Below are 14,264 nucleotides of genomic sequence, written 5' to 3' on the forward strand. Positions count from 1 at the left end.
ACTCTCCTCTCAGAGAAGGCTGTGTGCTAGCTGCACATAGGCGGTGAGTCACGAATGAGAGCCCTGTGACCAAAAAGGAAATTTACCAGTACTACTTTGGCTTAATTTTGCCCCCTAAAGCTATTGAGAGAGTGACTGTGATAGTCAGACATGGTATTAAGTTGACATTAAGCCATAGAGTAAAAGTCAAAATATAAGCCAAAGTACAAGATAGAAACTAGGGAATACTTCACTCCTGTTGCCTACAGATCAAAAGTAAAAGACCGTCACTATTAGAAGAGATAAATACCCTGGTAAAGTGATTATTTTATCATCGACATGTTAGGAAAACACTTTTCTGTCCCATTTCAGATGACATGAAAGACGTGGAGTGGGAAGGCTGTAGGAGTTGGAACACAGGCTGCTCTAGCAACCACAATTGATTCATGTTGCAGTTTTACCCGTGACAGACTGAGCCAGTGATAAATCCAGGAGCCATAAAGCCCTGTTTACACATTTTAATTAAAAGCCTGGAGATCAGGGGTCATTTCATGATATTAATAACAGTTCTGGGGATTCTGACATTTAGAGAAAGAAACGCCAGGGCAGGCATCAGAGAGGTAGACATTTGATCCTGTGAATCGTTGGCAATGTTCAAATGCTAATCATTCCATTTTTGCTTTCCTTCTGCCGCACGCATTTTTTGAGACTGGCTAGCACATCTTTATCCTCAGGTCTGCTTGGTTTTGCCTATTAATAACTTCCCTAATTTGAGGTCCATACCAAGGTTGTTCAAATACTTGAAACCAGGAACTATTAAACCCTCCGCTGAAACATTAGTCTAGCAGGAGATATAGGGTTACTTCCCTCAGTAACCAACCCTGCTACCCTAGAGTCAGGTGAAGATTGTCTCTGTAAAGGCTTCCGGATGTGGCTGTAGTAAACATGGACTGTGAAGGCAAGGACTGAGAGAGGAAGAAGGGACAGACGAGCCAGTGTGCTTGGAAGAGCTGACCTTGGAGCAAGGTATTGCCGAGGGTCTGGAAGATGTCCAAGCCCCCAGCTGCTTCTCTGAGGCTTTGCGGATGAGCTTCTGCACCCTCTAGAATGCCTGGATGGTTCAAGAAGACGTGGTATGGGCTGGCATCTCTACTCAGCTTCTCCTCCTTCATCCTGATCATCATTGCCCTGGCAGTGCCCCACTGGCTGAGTGGGAAAATCCTTTGTCAGACTGGAGTCGACCTGGTCAACGCCACTGATCACGAGCTGGTCAAATTCATCGGGGACATTTACTATGGGCTCTTCCGAGGGTGTAAGGTGCGGCAGTGTGGGCTCGGGAGCCGCCAGTCGCGATTCACAAGTGAGTATGTTTAGAAACATGAAAACTGCTTTAGAACACTTCTTTTTAAAAAAATCTGTAAGTGTGCTGATGTCTAAATGTGGAATTCGATGACTGTTGCCTCCATCTAAGACATAATGTTGACATCCACAGTAATGCAAGGGTTCTTGTTCAGCCTCAAGAAGAGACCTTTTTCCATAGTTACAGAAACACTAGAATTAGGTATTTGCATATTTTTTGTAGTTTACCTCCATCAATAATAGCCATTAAAATACTGAGTGCTTGCTTACATGTGGCCATTGTCCTAATCACTTTATGTGGCTTGTCCCATCTCAGCCTTACAACAAACCTATAAGGAAAAACTATTAACGTTCCCGTTTTGCAGAGGAGGACACTGAGGCAGGGAGAGGTTAGGTAACTTGCTAGGAAACAGCAGAGCTAGACTGCAGACCCAGGCCACGTGCCCCCAGTGCGTGTGTTCTCGGCCATGCCAACGCGCCCTCCAGTGTAGACTGCCTGCGAGTGAGCCTCCAGGGAGCGCGGTAACTCCTTCCACTTGTAGTTATGTAAAAGCTGCGACGTCAGAGAGGGAGTAAAATGGCTCTGCAGTTGGGCTCTGGAGTCTGACTAGCCGTGTTTAAAGTCCAGCTCGGTGTTTACTGGCTGGGAGACCCGGGGCGAGGCGCTTGACTGCTGTCCAGGAACGTGAGTGGGCACAGACCTGCCCGGCATCCGGTGTCGCTTCTGAGCCGCTCAAGATGCAAACAGAGAAGAAACACTGGTGAGGCAGGAATCCAGGGTTTAGGAAGCGTCTTCTTCAAAGGAAAAACACCAAAACAATAAAGACAATATTCCATGAGCCTTTAGAATCAAACAATTAGATTGCTGCTGCCAAGTGACCTACAAAGTCATATTTAATCAACACAACAATAAATCAAGCTGATAAATTTATTATTTGATTTCTGTATTTCAGATTTGTGGTAGTTTTTAGAAGTCTGGTCAGTAAATAGCTTACTAAATGCATAAAGACAGAAAATGGAACCATTGACAAATATCAATGTAAATTCATATCACTTATATATATATAAAGGAAATGCGTATCTATTAAAGTAAAAAAAAATACTGGTGGAGCTTATAGGTTACTTATATCGGTGACATTGAGTGCACTGGGAGGGAATCTCTGGGCATATTTATATGTACCCTGCAATTAAATTGCACTCTGAACATCTGGGAAAAAAATAGCTCAATTGAAAACAGAACAAAAAATTAAAAAGACATACACAAATAAATGTAGAAATAAAAATAAAGGAAATGTTTAAAAGGGAGCATGAAAACTATATGCAGCACCTGATTCTTTTTTTCCTGTTTTTAAAAATTTATTGTGGTAACATACATCTAATATGAAATTTGCCATTTGAGCCATTTTTAAATGTACACTTCAGGGATATTAATTACCTTTACAGTGTTGTGCTGTCATCACCATGATCCCTTGCTCAATCTTTTTTTTTTTAACTTTTTATACTGAAATATTTTCAAACTTACAGTTTGAAAGGACAGTTACAAAAATCCTACAAACCCCATACAAAGAACTCCAACAAACCACTACACCCTAGTTTACCACATCCAGCAATCGTAATATTTTGCCACATTTGCCATGTGTCTGTCTATTGGTCTGTTTATGTATATATGTCTGTCTATTGGTCTGTTTATGTATTTATCCATCCATTTTCTGAACAGTTGAGATAGGTTATATACCTCATGCTCCTGAACACTTAATACTGCCATGTGCATTTCCTAAGACCAAGTAGATTTACTTTTACAAGCACCCTAAGTGCAGTTATCCAGCTTAAGAAACTTAACATTGATAAGAAACTTAGAGTCTGTATGTCCCCATAATGTCCTTTTCAGCCTTTTCTCCTTCCTTGTTAGATCTCACCCAGGATCATGAATTGCATTTAATTGTCATTGTCTCTTTAGTTGCTCTTTTTACTTTTTATTGTGGGAATATATATATAAAATAAACTTTCCCACCCCAACCACTCCCAAGCCTACCCACCATTCAGAGGGATTAATCACATTCAGAATGTTGCAGGACCCTCACCACCTTCCATTACTAAAACTTTCCCATCTCCCCAAACAGAAACCCTCCAGCCATTATGCATTACCACCCCATTCTCCCTGCCGCTGCCCCTGGCAACCTGGACTCTTATTTCCGTCTCTCTAAGCTTGCATATTATCCAGTATTTTCTTTGCAGTTACCATGGGGCTTAAATTTAACACCCTGGATCTATAACAATCTTATTTGCTTTAATACCAGATTAACTTCAATAGTATACACAACTATGTCCCTGGCCTTCCGTCCCCCATCTTTGTGTAGTTCTTGTCACAAATTATATGTTTTATACATTATGAGTCCCAAAACACTGTTGTATCATTATATTTACACATTAGACTTTTAGATCCCATAGGAAGTGGAGTTTCAACCAAAAATACAATTGCCCTGGCATATACATTTAACCATGTTGTTACCCTCAGTGGAGATCTTTATTTCTTCATCTGACTTTGATCTATTGTGTATTGTCCTTTCCTTTCAACCTGCAGAACTCTCTTTAGCATGTCTCGTAGGGTGGGTCCAGTGGTGACAAACTTCCTAAACTTTTGTTTATCTGGGAATGTGTTAATCTTTCCCTCATTTTCAAAAGACAGTTTTGTCAGGTAAAGAATTATTGGTTGGCAATTTTTTGCTTTCAGCACTTTAAATATGTCCTCTCACTGCCTTCTTGCCGCCATGGTTTCCAATGAGAAATCTGCATGTCATCTTAGTGAGGCTGCCTTGTATGTGACATGTTGCTTCTCTCTGGTAGCTTTCAGAATTCTTTCTTTGTCTTTGGCATTTGACAGTTTGATTATAACATGCCATGCTGTGGGTCTCTTTTGGGTTTATCCTGTTTGGAGTTCACTGATGTGTCTATTCATATCTTTTGTTAAATTTGAGAAGTTTTCAGCCATTATTTCTTTGAATATTTTCCCTGTCCATTTCTCTCTTTCTTCTCCTTCTGGAACTCCCACACTGCATATATTGGGACACTTGATGGTATCCCACAGGCTCTGTTTGTTTTTCTTCATTTTTTTCTTCCTTCTAAAACTGGATGATTTCAATTGTCTTATCTTCAAGTTCACTGATTCTTTCCTGGGCTAGCTCCAATCTGCTCTTAAACCCAACTAGGAAATTTTTAATTTCTGTTACTGTGGTCTTCAGCTGTTTGATTCCTTTTCATAACTTCTATTTGTATGTTGATATTTTCTTTATGGTCATCTATCATTTTCCTTATTTCCTTTAGTTCCTTGTCCATGTTTTCCTTTTGTCCTTTGGGCATATTTAAGACCATTTTTTAAAAAACCTTTCTCTGGTATATCCCAGGTCTGATTCTCCTCATCAATGGTTTCTAATTCTTTAATCCTCCTCATCAATGGTTTCTAATTCTCCTTTGCCTGGGCTATCATTTCATGGCTCTTTAAATGTTTTGTAATCTTTTGTTGAAACCTGAACATTTTGATATTTTATCGTGATAGCACTGGAATTTCGATTCTGGGGTGGGCTATTACTTAAGCTTGTATCCAGCTAGTGTTATGTCAGAGTTTTTCTTGAATGCCAGAAGCTGACAAAAACTAAGCAGAAAAAAAAAAGAAAATACCTTTCCAAGTCTTTTCAGTCAGATTGACCTGTGTAAGTGCTTTCCATCAGGGCTCATCCATACAATGAGTTTAAAAAATAGTGCCAAGCCAAAGCATAGGGTCTTGCTGATCCTTTCTGTGCATGCCTCTTGTCTTGGGCATGTGTGTGTGTGTTTATGTGTGTGTGGCCTCAGGAATTCCCCCATTTGCTTGGATACAAATGTCCCATCTTCCCTTGGAAACAGTTTCTTCATGATCCCAGCCACTGCACTGTATGTCCTACAGCCAAACCAGGAGCAGGGACCCAGTGAGAAGATGCAGAAGGGCCCAGCTAGGGCACCGCAAGATCCTGCTGCTTTTAAGTACCCTTCCCCTTGATCCAGCAAGCATTTTGCAAGCCTTTAACTGTTTTTTGGACCTTGGAGAAAGATGTTTCTGCCAGTTTTTTGCTGGTGGTTCAGGGCTTCTATGGCTAAGGTTGGAGCCAGAGAGCTTCTCATTCTACCATCTTGATCAGGATGGGGCCAGCACTTGATTCTGTACAGGATCTGTCTGCTATCAAGAACTCCATGGAGACAGTTGGTGAAATTTGAATGGGGTGTGCGAATTAAAGGCAGCAGAGTTAGGCTAATGATTTTGATGGTTGCACTGCAGATATATAAGGAAATGTCCTTTTTGAGGAGATAAACCCAAACATTCTTAGTGATGAAGAGGCATCAGTTTGCTGGCTTATCATCTTAAAGTGTCATCAGTAATTGAAATTAACAAGCCTCATGAAGGAATAAGGGAGTGAGAGATTCAAAAGCAGCAATATTCTAAACACTAATTAGCAAGACAGTCCTCAGGTAATATAATATAAATAGCTCATGATAACTAGATAGCACAGCAGGTTACCGTGACAAGCACCTTCTTATATACTAGAGAATTTATCTATCTGTAATGTTTATTATTAATTATCTGGTATATACGAGATAGAGCTCGAGCAGGTCCTGAAGGTACAAGTAAGTTACATGAGGAAGTGGCCCAAATGCCCATGGCCCCCACTCCTTCCACCTTACCTTCTCTTTCCCAGCCCACAGCTATGGCATCTTGGGGAGTTCCTTACAGTCAGGAACTCCCCAAGTCTCTACCCCTTTAGGATGTAATGCCCCAAAAGCAAGGATGCTCTTTTGTTCCTTGATGTAGCCCAAGCCCCTAGAACAGTATCAGGTACATAGTAGGTGCTCAAAAACATTTGTTAGTGAATAACAGTAAAATAATTTTAAACTCATTCTTACTGTCTGCTCATATGCAAGTTGCCAAATATGCAACCAATATTTTCACTAATCCTTGACAACAACCCTGCCAGTTAGAAGGAGAGCATGGAGGTTCAGAGAGGTTAAGCAATTTGTTCAAGGTCACAGAGCCAGTGAATGCAGGAGCCTGGTCTGCCAGGCTCCTGAAAATTAAATTACTAGCAGTGAAATTGCTTTGATTGATGTTGCCAAATGACTCTCCAACAAGGTAATATAAATTAATATTTCTAAGAAGTCTGAGATGCCTCTGTCCCCATACAGTCACTGGCACTGAGTATTGATGACATCCTGATCTTTGCCAACCGTGTGACATTATCTACTTTAAGTGTTTGGTGACAATTACTGTGTGAGTCTTGTGTCCTAAGGATTGAATGGGCAGGAAGGGGATAATGAAACCAACTAGTCATCAGGCATAGGGTAGCATGTTTGGAATAGAAATGTCTGGGGGATTAAGAGGGAAAAAAAATCCAAGAGACACTGTGATGAAAGAGAAGCAAAGGGAATAGACAAAGCTGCAAAAGAAAAATCCCTTGGAAAAAAGCTCATTTTCCAGGGTAAAGTTTCTGTCAATGGGATAACCTTGTGGAGATAAAGAGAAATTGGAATTCAGAAATAGAAAGTTAGATCAGAACAAATGATGTAAATGTGGAGTGTCTGGAAACCTGTGTGGGAAAAAAAGATACCTTAACAGTGAAAATAAGAGTAACGCCTCTTTCTCAGATTTGGGAGACAACAGCCTTTGGTGAACAAATGGAGCCAGGGAAGTCAGCCACAAAGAGCCAGAGGGGCGAGGGTCAGTGGGGTGGGAGTAGAACCAGGAAAACTGGGAGTCCTGGGTTGAGGGGGAAACAAATGAGGGACTGATCAGCGGTAGCAAGTGAAGCAGCAGGGGGTTCCAGAGCTCAAAAGATTGACCCAGATTTGCCTAGAAGGAAGTCAGGAGAAACTTTAGAGTAGTTTCAGAGGTCCAGTTGTGCTCAAGAATTCTTTAACTTTCATAATTGGAAATTCTTCATTTTTAACTACTTTACTGAAAACAGTGACTCCAAGCTCTCTATTCTCTGTAGTATATAGGACTATAATCTTACATAGAGTTCAAGGTCACCTTGCCCAAAGACAAAGGATTTAATGTCTCTAAGTTTGTGGGTAAAGCAGGTTAATAAAATCAACTTCTAATCCTCATGGTGAGGATTGAAGGAGATGATGGATGTGAAGTGCTCAGCCAGTGCCTATACTCAGTAAATGGTAATTACCCTCAATTCTTACACAGGTATTACTATACCCAGTGGACTGATGAGGAAATTGAGGCTCTGAGAAGTCACATGACTTTTCTAAGTCACAGAGTAAAAATAATTACAGCAGCAACCACAGCTGCCATTTTTGAGGACTGACTCTTTTCCATCAATATTTGAGGCGCTCTGCATGAGATTATTTCACCTTCACAGCTAGGATGTGGTAGCAAATACAGAGAAAACAAATACAAATGAATATTTCTCTTAATTATCCTGCCACATTAATATGGGAGAGCAAACACAAATTAATATTTTAATACAGTATTCAGCAATGTGAGAATTAAGTGTCCAGCACAGGTGGGATACTAAGATCTACCTCACTAAGTTATCATGAGGCATCCAAGCTGTTACATAAGCAGCAGCTAGCTTTGCACTAGTATCCAGTAAGGGGGCACTCTTATTATTCCTATGTTATTCATTTGATCCACGTAGGAATCTTGTAAGGTGAGTAGGGAGAGGTAGTTTTGAAGAGCCCCATTTTACAGTTGTGGCAAAGGAGCAAAGCTGGGATTTGAAAGCAAATTTTAAATGCCAGCCTCATTTTGCTGCACCCTACTACCCTCTTCACAGACCCCTCCTGCCTCATTGATTTAGTGATGGCAACGCTCAGACACCGATTAAGGCTTTGAGATCAGCCCTCCTTGACTAATCCCTCAGGCTAGCCTCCTTTGTTAAAGAGACGCCATCCAGGGCTTATGTTCATAAACTCAGACCAGATCCCAGAGGTGCAAAGTCAATGCAACTGAAATCACTTAGCAGGGGCATCCTTTGATTTTGCATCCACCCTAAGGAAGAGAGAATTGCTGGTCAACCCACAAGTGGTAACTCTGGGGCCATATATTCAGCTCATGAAGTCTCCTGGTTTTTAAAGCCCAGTACTTGCAGCCTTGCCCCTCATGGCCCTCAATTAGAGCTTTCGTGGCAATAAGTGTAGCTTGGGCTGAGATTGAAGCCTTGGCTGTCTCTTCTCTCCCCAGTCTTCCCACACCTAGTGACGGAGCTGAACGCAGGCCTCCATGTGACGATCCTGCTGCTTCTCTTGCTGGCCTTGGCCCTGGCTCTGGTCAGCATGGGGTTTGCCATTCTCAACATGACCCAGGTTCCCTACCAGGCAGTCAACGGCCCTGGGGGCATCTGCCTGTGGAATGTCCTCGCAGGTAAGGATGGCCCTGAGGGAAAGAAATTCATGTGCACACCAACTACCTGGGCTGCAGGTAGTCAGATAGACAGTGCGAAGGAATTAAAATGCCCACCACTTATTCATATTCACTAACCCAAGTCTGTGACCTTGATGGGCATGGATTCCCCTCCACTAACAGCTGCAGCATCTGTCACAATAAAGAACCAAATGGTGGGAGTCCATGAGAGGCTGAGGGCTTAGAGCAGAGAAGAGAGCTAGGCACACTTCTTAATTTCCTGGGGCTACTGTGACAACGTACCACAAACTAGGTGGCCTAAAGCAATGGTAATTTATTCTCTCATAGTTCTAGAAGTTCAAAAGCAAGGTGTCCACAGGGCCATACTCCCTTCAAGAATCTTTCCTTGCCTCTTCTAGCCTCTGGTCGTTGCCTGCAACCCTTGGCATCCCTTGGCTTGTGGCTGCCTCACTCCCTTCTCTGCCTCTGCCTTCACATGACCATCTTCCCCCACGTGTGTCTCTGTGTCACCAAATCTCCCTCTCCTTACAAGGACGGCTGTCCAGTGGATGGTTGTAGAGCCCACCCTAGGTTACAGTGTGGCCTCATCTTAACTTGATCACATCTGCAAAGTCCCTATTTCCCAACAAGGTCACATTCACACATTCCAGGTGGATATGGGGAACAGGGAGCTATTCAGCCTGCTGCAAGTGAGAAGGGAAGAGGGGGACAGAGAGCTGGGGTGGGGAGAGGCAGGGACTGTGGCAGGAGGTGATGAGATGGAGCTGCTGGTGCTGAGGTTCAGAGTGACCTCCATGAAGACAACAGAAGAGAGGAGTGAGAGGTGAGATAAAAGGGCCATCTGCCAAAAGGCAGGCCCAACAACACCTGGGCTGAGGCGGGGAAATGAGCGCCATCCAAGCTGCCAATGCCTTTGGCATCCCTCCCTCCCTCCCGGGCATATTAAAACAAATATGGCTCATTGGCTGAACTCTCCCTCCTGTCACTTCCCCAAACACTTTCCCTGTTACTGCTGTACCACCCCCTTGTACTAGGGGCCACTTACTGAGCATCTGCTAAAGGCAAGGACCTGGGGGATTTACATGCTTTATTTTTTTTTAAACCTCACAACCACCCCAGGAGGAGGTATGGTTGGACCCATATTTACAGAAGAAGACCCTGAGGTTCAGAGAAGCTAAAGTACATTCAAGGTCACACAGCAATGAGTAGCAGAGGTATGATTTAAACCCAGCTATAATTGATTCTAAGCTTTTTTCCTTTTTATGAACCGTGGTCTTATTTATGACCATTGTAACCTATTTTTTTTTTTGAGCCAAAAACTAGGACAAAAGAGGTGTGTATGTGTGCACTTAACAAATCATCTGTAATAAAAATAACAAAATTCCAAGAAATGTCTAAAATTCCAGCTCAAGTGGGACAGTACCATGTAGAGGCAATAATCACTCAGAACCTTGCCTTAGACAGGGTGGCCATAAAGTCTGGAGCCACAAGTGATGCTATTTTATCATGTACTGTAATGTAATAGCAATACATCAGTTATTATGTATTTGCCTATGTTTGCAGACTGGGAGCCACCCTGTAGAATTACTTATATCCATGGCTCAGCCCCCATCTGGATTACAAGTGTCTTGTCTATCTCTGCATGGATCCTCATGGCGGCTGACATGTAAAAAGTGCTCTATCTTATTTATTAAATAAATGTGAATATCTGTCAATTCCCTTCCTGAGAGAGAGAGCACTCTTACCCTCTACCAATGAAAGTCTGAAACAAGAGACAATTTGACAAAACTTTAGTATTAAAAGGCACAAAAATGTCAATACTTTTGGATGGAGCAATTCCACATAAAGAATTTGTACTAAGGAATAATTGGACGAGAGCACAAAGATGGACATATAAGTGCATTCACGGCGGCACTATATAAAAAAATTAAAAACAGTCTAGAAATCCAGAAATAAGGTCCTGCTTAAAAAAATTATAATGCATCCCTGGAATAAAATATCATGTACCAGTGTATCATTGTGCTATAAGAAAATATTTAATAATATGGAAAAATGCTCAAGTGAGGGGAAAAGGCACATTTCAAAGAGTAAGAACCCCATAATAACTATTGTGTTAAAGAGAAAGAATCGTAAAGAAATACACCAAAAGGTTCAAAGTGTCTATACCCAGCTTTTAGGATAAAAGTAAATTTGTATTTTCTTCTTTGTGGCATTCTCTGGGTCCAAATTTTCTTCAATGAAGATGTAATAATCTGGAAAAGGCATAATAAATACTTTTTAATGCAATTTTAATGAAATATATTCAAACACCATACAAGCCATCTAAATACTTTTTTAACTAATGAAGATCAAAGCAGTAGAGAGAGAAGGAGACAATGTTTCAAGCAAAAGTTGGGGAAGTAGGTGGGGCTTGGGATCCTCTGGCCTACCCCTCTATACTTTCCTTTCTTCCTTTGATGGCCTGGCTTTCCTTTATCTGCTCTTCTTTTCCTTAAGTATTGAAAGAGGAAAGCAACAATCTCACCCTGGGTTGAAATCCCATCTTCCCACATAGTCCTCAGGTCTACGAGGAATCCCAAGATATTTAGATAACATATTTGAATTTCTCCAAATGTGGCTCCCTAGAAAGGATAGTACTGAGTAAGGGGAAAAAACTATAGGGATGGATATTCAAAGTCGATTTGATATAAAGTTTGTTTTCTTTCTCACCCACAACACTCCCTCTCACTCTTCACTCTGTCTGGGGTCATCTGCTGCTTTTAAAAGCAAATTAAAATCTATGTGGCCTGAATAATTTTTTAAACACAAAGCGACTTTGTTATATGTGCCGCAGAAATGCCCACTTCACATACAATCGTGACATCCGCCAAGATGAGCTGCGAGTGAAGGTGATGTGTTTGGGTTTCAGGTGGAGTGGTGGCATTAGCCATCACCAGCTTCATGGCCGCGGTGAAATTTCATGACCTGACGGAGCGCATCGCCAACTTTCAGGAGCTCTTTCAGTTTGTCGTGGTAGAAGAACATTACAAAGAGTCCTTTTGGATCTGCGTGGCCAGTGCCTCAGCCCATGCAGCCAACTTGCTTGTGGTGGCGATCAGCCAAATTCCCCTCCCTGAGATTAAGACCAAAATAGAAGAGGCAACAGTCACAGCAGAAGATATCTTGTACTAAGAGCCTTCTCCTGTCACACCCTTTTCCAAATCAGTTCTGGAAGGGGAGTGGAAGCATCATTTTTTCTTGCACCCTTCACACTCAGAAATGTCCATGTTCCTAGCAGTAAGAAGAAGGAAGTGTGGCCAGAAAAGAACTTTCCCAGAATCCCTGGCATCCCTGACTTCTCTCTGTTCACCTGTGCTTGAAGTTGTTCCATGATAGTGGATAGTCCTAGCACAGCCTGCCACCTTTCCCTGTGACCCACAAATAAACCCTGTGTTCTGGAGAAGATGTGTTAGACTGGCTCCTAGGACAGGATGAGAATGTGCACTGAGGACCTGGAGCTAAACCTCATCCCATGGCAGATAGTGATCTTACCAGCATGTTCCTTCCACTATCCTGCCCCCCATCCCCCAGCATATGTAAGCATACACTGGAGACTGCCTGGCTAAAGTGTGTACACTTTATGGCACCTGGCCCAGCCCTATTGCTCTATCTGTACCCAGCAGGGAGGGAGCGGGGTCCCTGGCCCAACACACACACACAGGGAGGGCTGCATGTAGACCACCTCCCTGCATCAGCTGCAGAGCAAGACCCACTGGCATGGGGGGCTGAGGCCTACTTGTGAAGCTGAGTTTGCTTTGTCTCTTCTCTACGTGAGTAAATGCTGTTCCACGTAGTGCCAGTGTGAGTCATGCTTTTACTGGCGACCCCGACACCTGCAAACCAGGGATGGGTTGGGACCCTGGGACCCATGACTATACTCTTGCTACCCTCCATGCAATGAGACTCCCTCCTTGGATGTGGGCATAGGTGTCTCTCCTTCCGACTGACGGATCCTGGCCTAGCAGTTGGAGGCCTCAGTTCAAGCCTCAGTCCTGCCACGTGCCAGCTGTGTGTGATCTTGGACAGTTCACTTATGTCCATTCCTTAGTTTCTTCATCTGTAAAATGGGGATAAAACAACCTCACAAGTTTATTGTGAGGCTTAAATGGATGCTGCTGCTGCCAGCCTTTGTATAGTACAGGGCACTCTGCAAATATAAGGTATTGTACAGTCCAATAAATATATTAACTCCTGGTCTGTCCCAAACAATATTAGGTGGGGATGTGAAGAAGAATATGATAATGTCCCTGCCCCCGAGAAACACCCAATCTTTCCACATGACACGGGAATCTGATAGCAACAAATGCACCAACAATGAAAGTAACTAACATTTATAGAGGAGCTGTTATGTTCTGGGCATAAATCTATTAATTCATTAAGTTCTCACTACAAACTTTGGTAATAGATACTATTTTATCCCCAATTTACAGATGAAGAAACTATGGCAAAGAGAGGTTGGGTAACTTGCTAACAGTTGGGAATTGGGTTTAGGAAGTCTGGAAATGTATGTTTAACCACTTTGCTAATTTGTTTCTTAATGTGTAAGAAATTATAAAGCAATGTGATAGATGCCATAATAGTACATGCTTAAAGAACTGAGGAAGGAGTGAATTCTTTGGGATAGTGTTATGGGTTAAATTGTGTTCCCAAAAAGGTATGTTGAAGTTCTAACCCCTAGTACCTCAGAATGGAACCTTAATGGAGGGGGAGAAGGCCATGTGATGGTGGAGGTGACAGAGATTGCAGTGCTGCATCTGCAGATCAAGGCACACCGAGGATTGCAGGCAAATGCCAGGAGCTAGGAAGAGGCGACAAAGGATCCTCCCCTACAGGTTTGGATGGAGTATAAGCCTGCTGACAGCTTGATTTCAGACTTCCAGCCTTCAGAACTGTGAGACAACAAATTTTCTGTTGTTTCAAGTCATCTAGTTGGTGGTAATTTGTTACTGCAGGCCCAGGAAATTAAGGTGGATGGGTATGGTTTTAAGAAAGCGTCACTAAGTTGACACTGGATCTGAACCTTGAAAGATGAGTAGAGTTTTTCCAGTGGCGAAGGAGGCAGGGTTGGAGAAGGGCACCCCGGGATGAGTAAATAATGAGGGCAGGCACAGGGCATGGAATTACAAGGGGGGTTGGAAGCACGTGAAGACCCAGTGGGCTGAGACTGTTGCTCTAACTTAGCTGCTGGATAAACTCAGCTGTTCTCCATCGGGTTCTCCTAAGTGGCACACAACTCTATTAATTGATTTTCCTACAATGCCAGCTGAGATGAATCCTTTCCCAAGTCTCCTAGCCTCATGCGAAGTAAAAGCTACCAAATCCTCCAAAACAGCTCTATCGGAAATGACACCTGATTTGGACCCCATCCTCCTTTGCTTAACACTCACCTTCAGGAAGTTTTCACGCATTTCCTCAGTTCTAAATGTTTAAGGTTCCCTGCCGAGCCCGTCTGTCCTTTTCGGCCTTCTATGCCCATCCCAGGCAGAGC

General features: G+C 42.7%; 1 protein-coding gene across 1 annotated transcript; it reads left to right on the forward strand.

The window, feature by feature from the left end:
- The first annotated feature begins 1,069 nt into the window (after nucleotides 1-1,069).
- Nucleotides 1,070-12,479, forward strand: CLRN2 (clarin 2). The gene is made up of 3 exons (XM_037828905.1): nucleotides 1,070-1,339; nucleotides 8,558-8,737; nucleotides 11,646-12,479. Exons 1-3 carry the CDS (start codon nucleotides 1,087-1,089, stop codon nucleotides 11,906-11,908), a joined length of 696 nt encoding a protein of 231 aa, XP_037684833.1. The 5' UTR covers nucleotides 1,070-1,086; the 3' UTR covers nucleotides 11,909-12,479.
- The last annotated feature ends 1,785 nt before the right edge of the window (nucleotides 12,480-14,264 follow it).

This window comes from Choloepus didactylus, chromosome 3 (assembly GCF_015220235.1).
Source record: "Choloepus didactylus isolate mChoDid1 chromosome 3, mChoDid1.pri, whole genome shotgun sequence".
Lineage (NCBI taxonomy): Eukaryota > Metazoa > Chordata > Mammalia > Pilosa > Megalonychidae > Choloepus > Choloepus didactylus.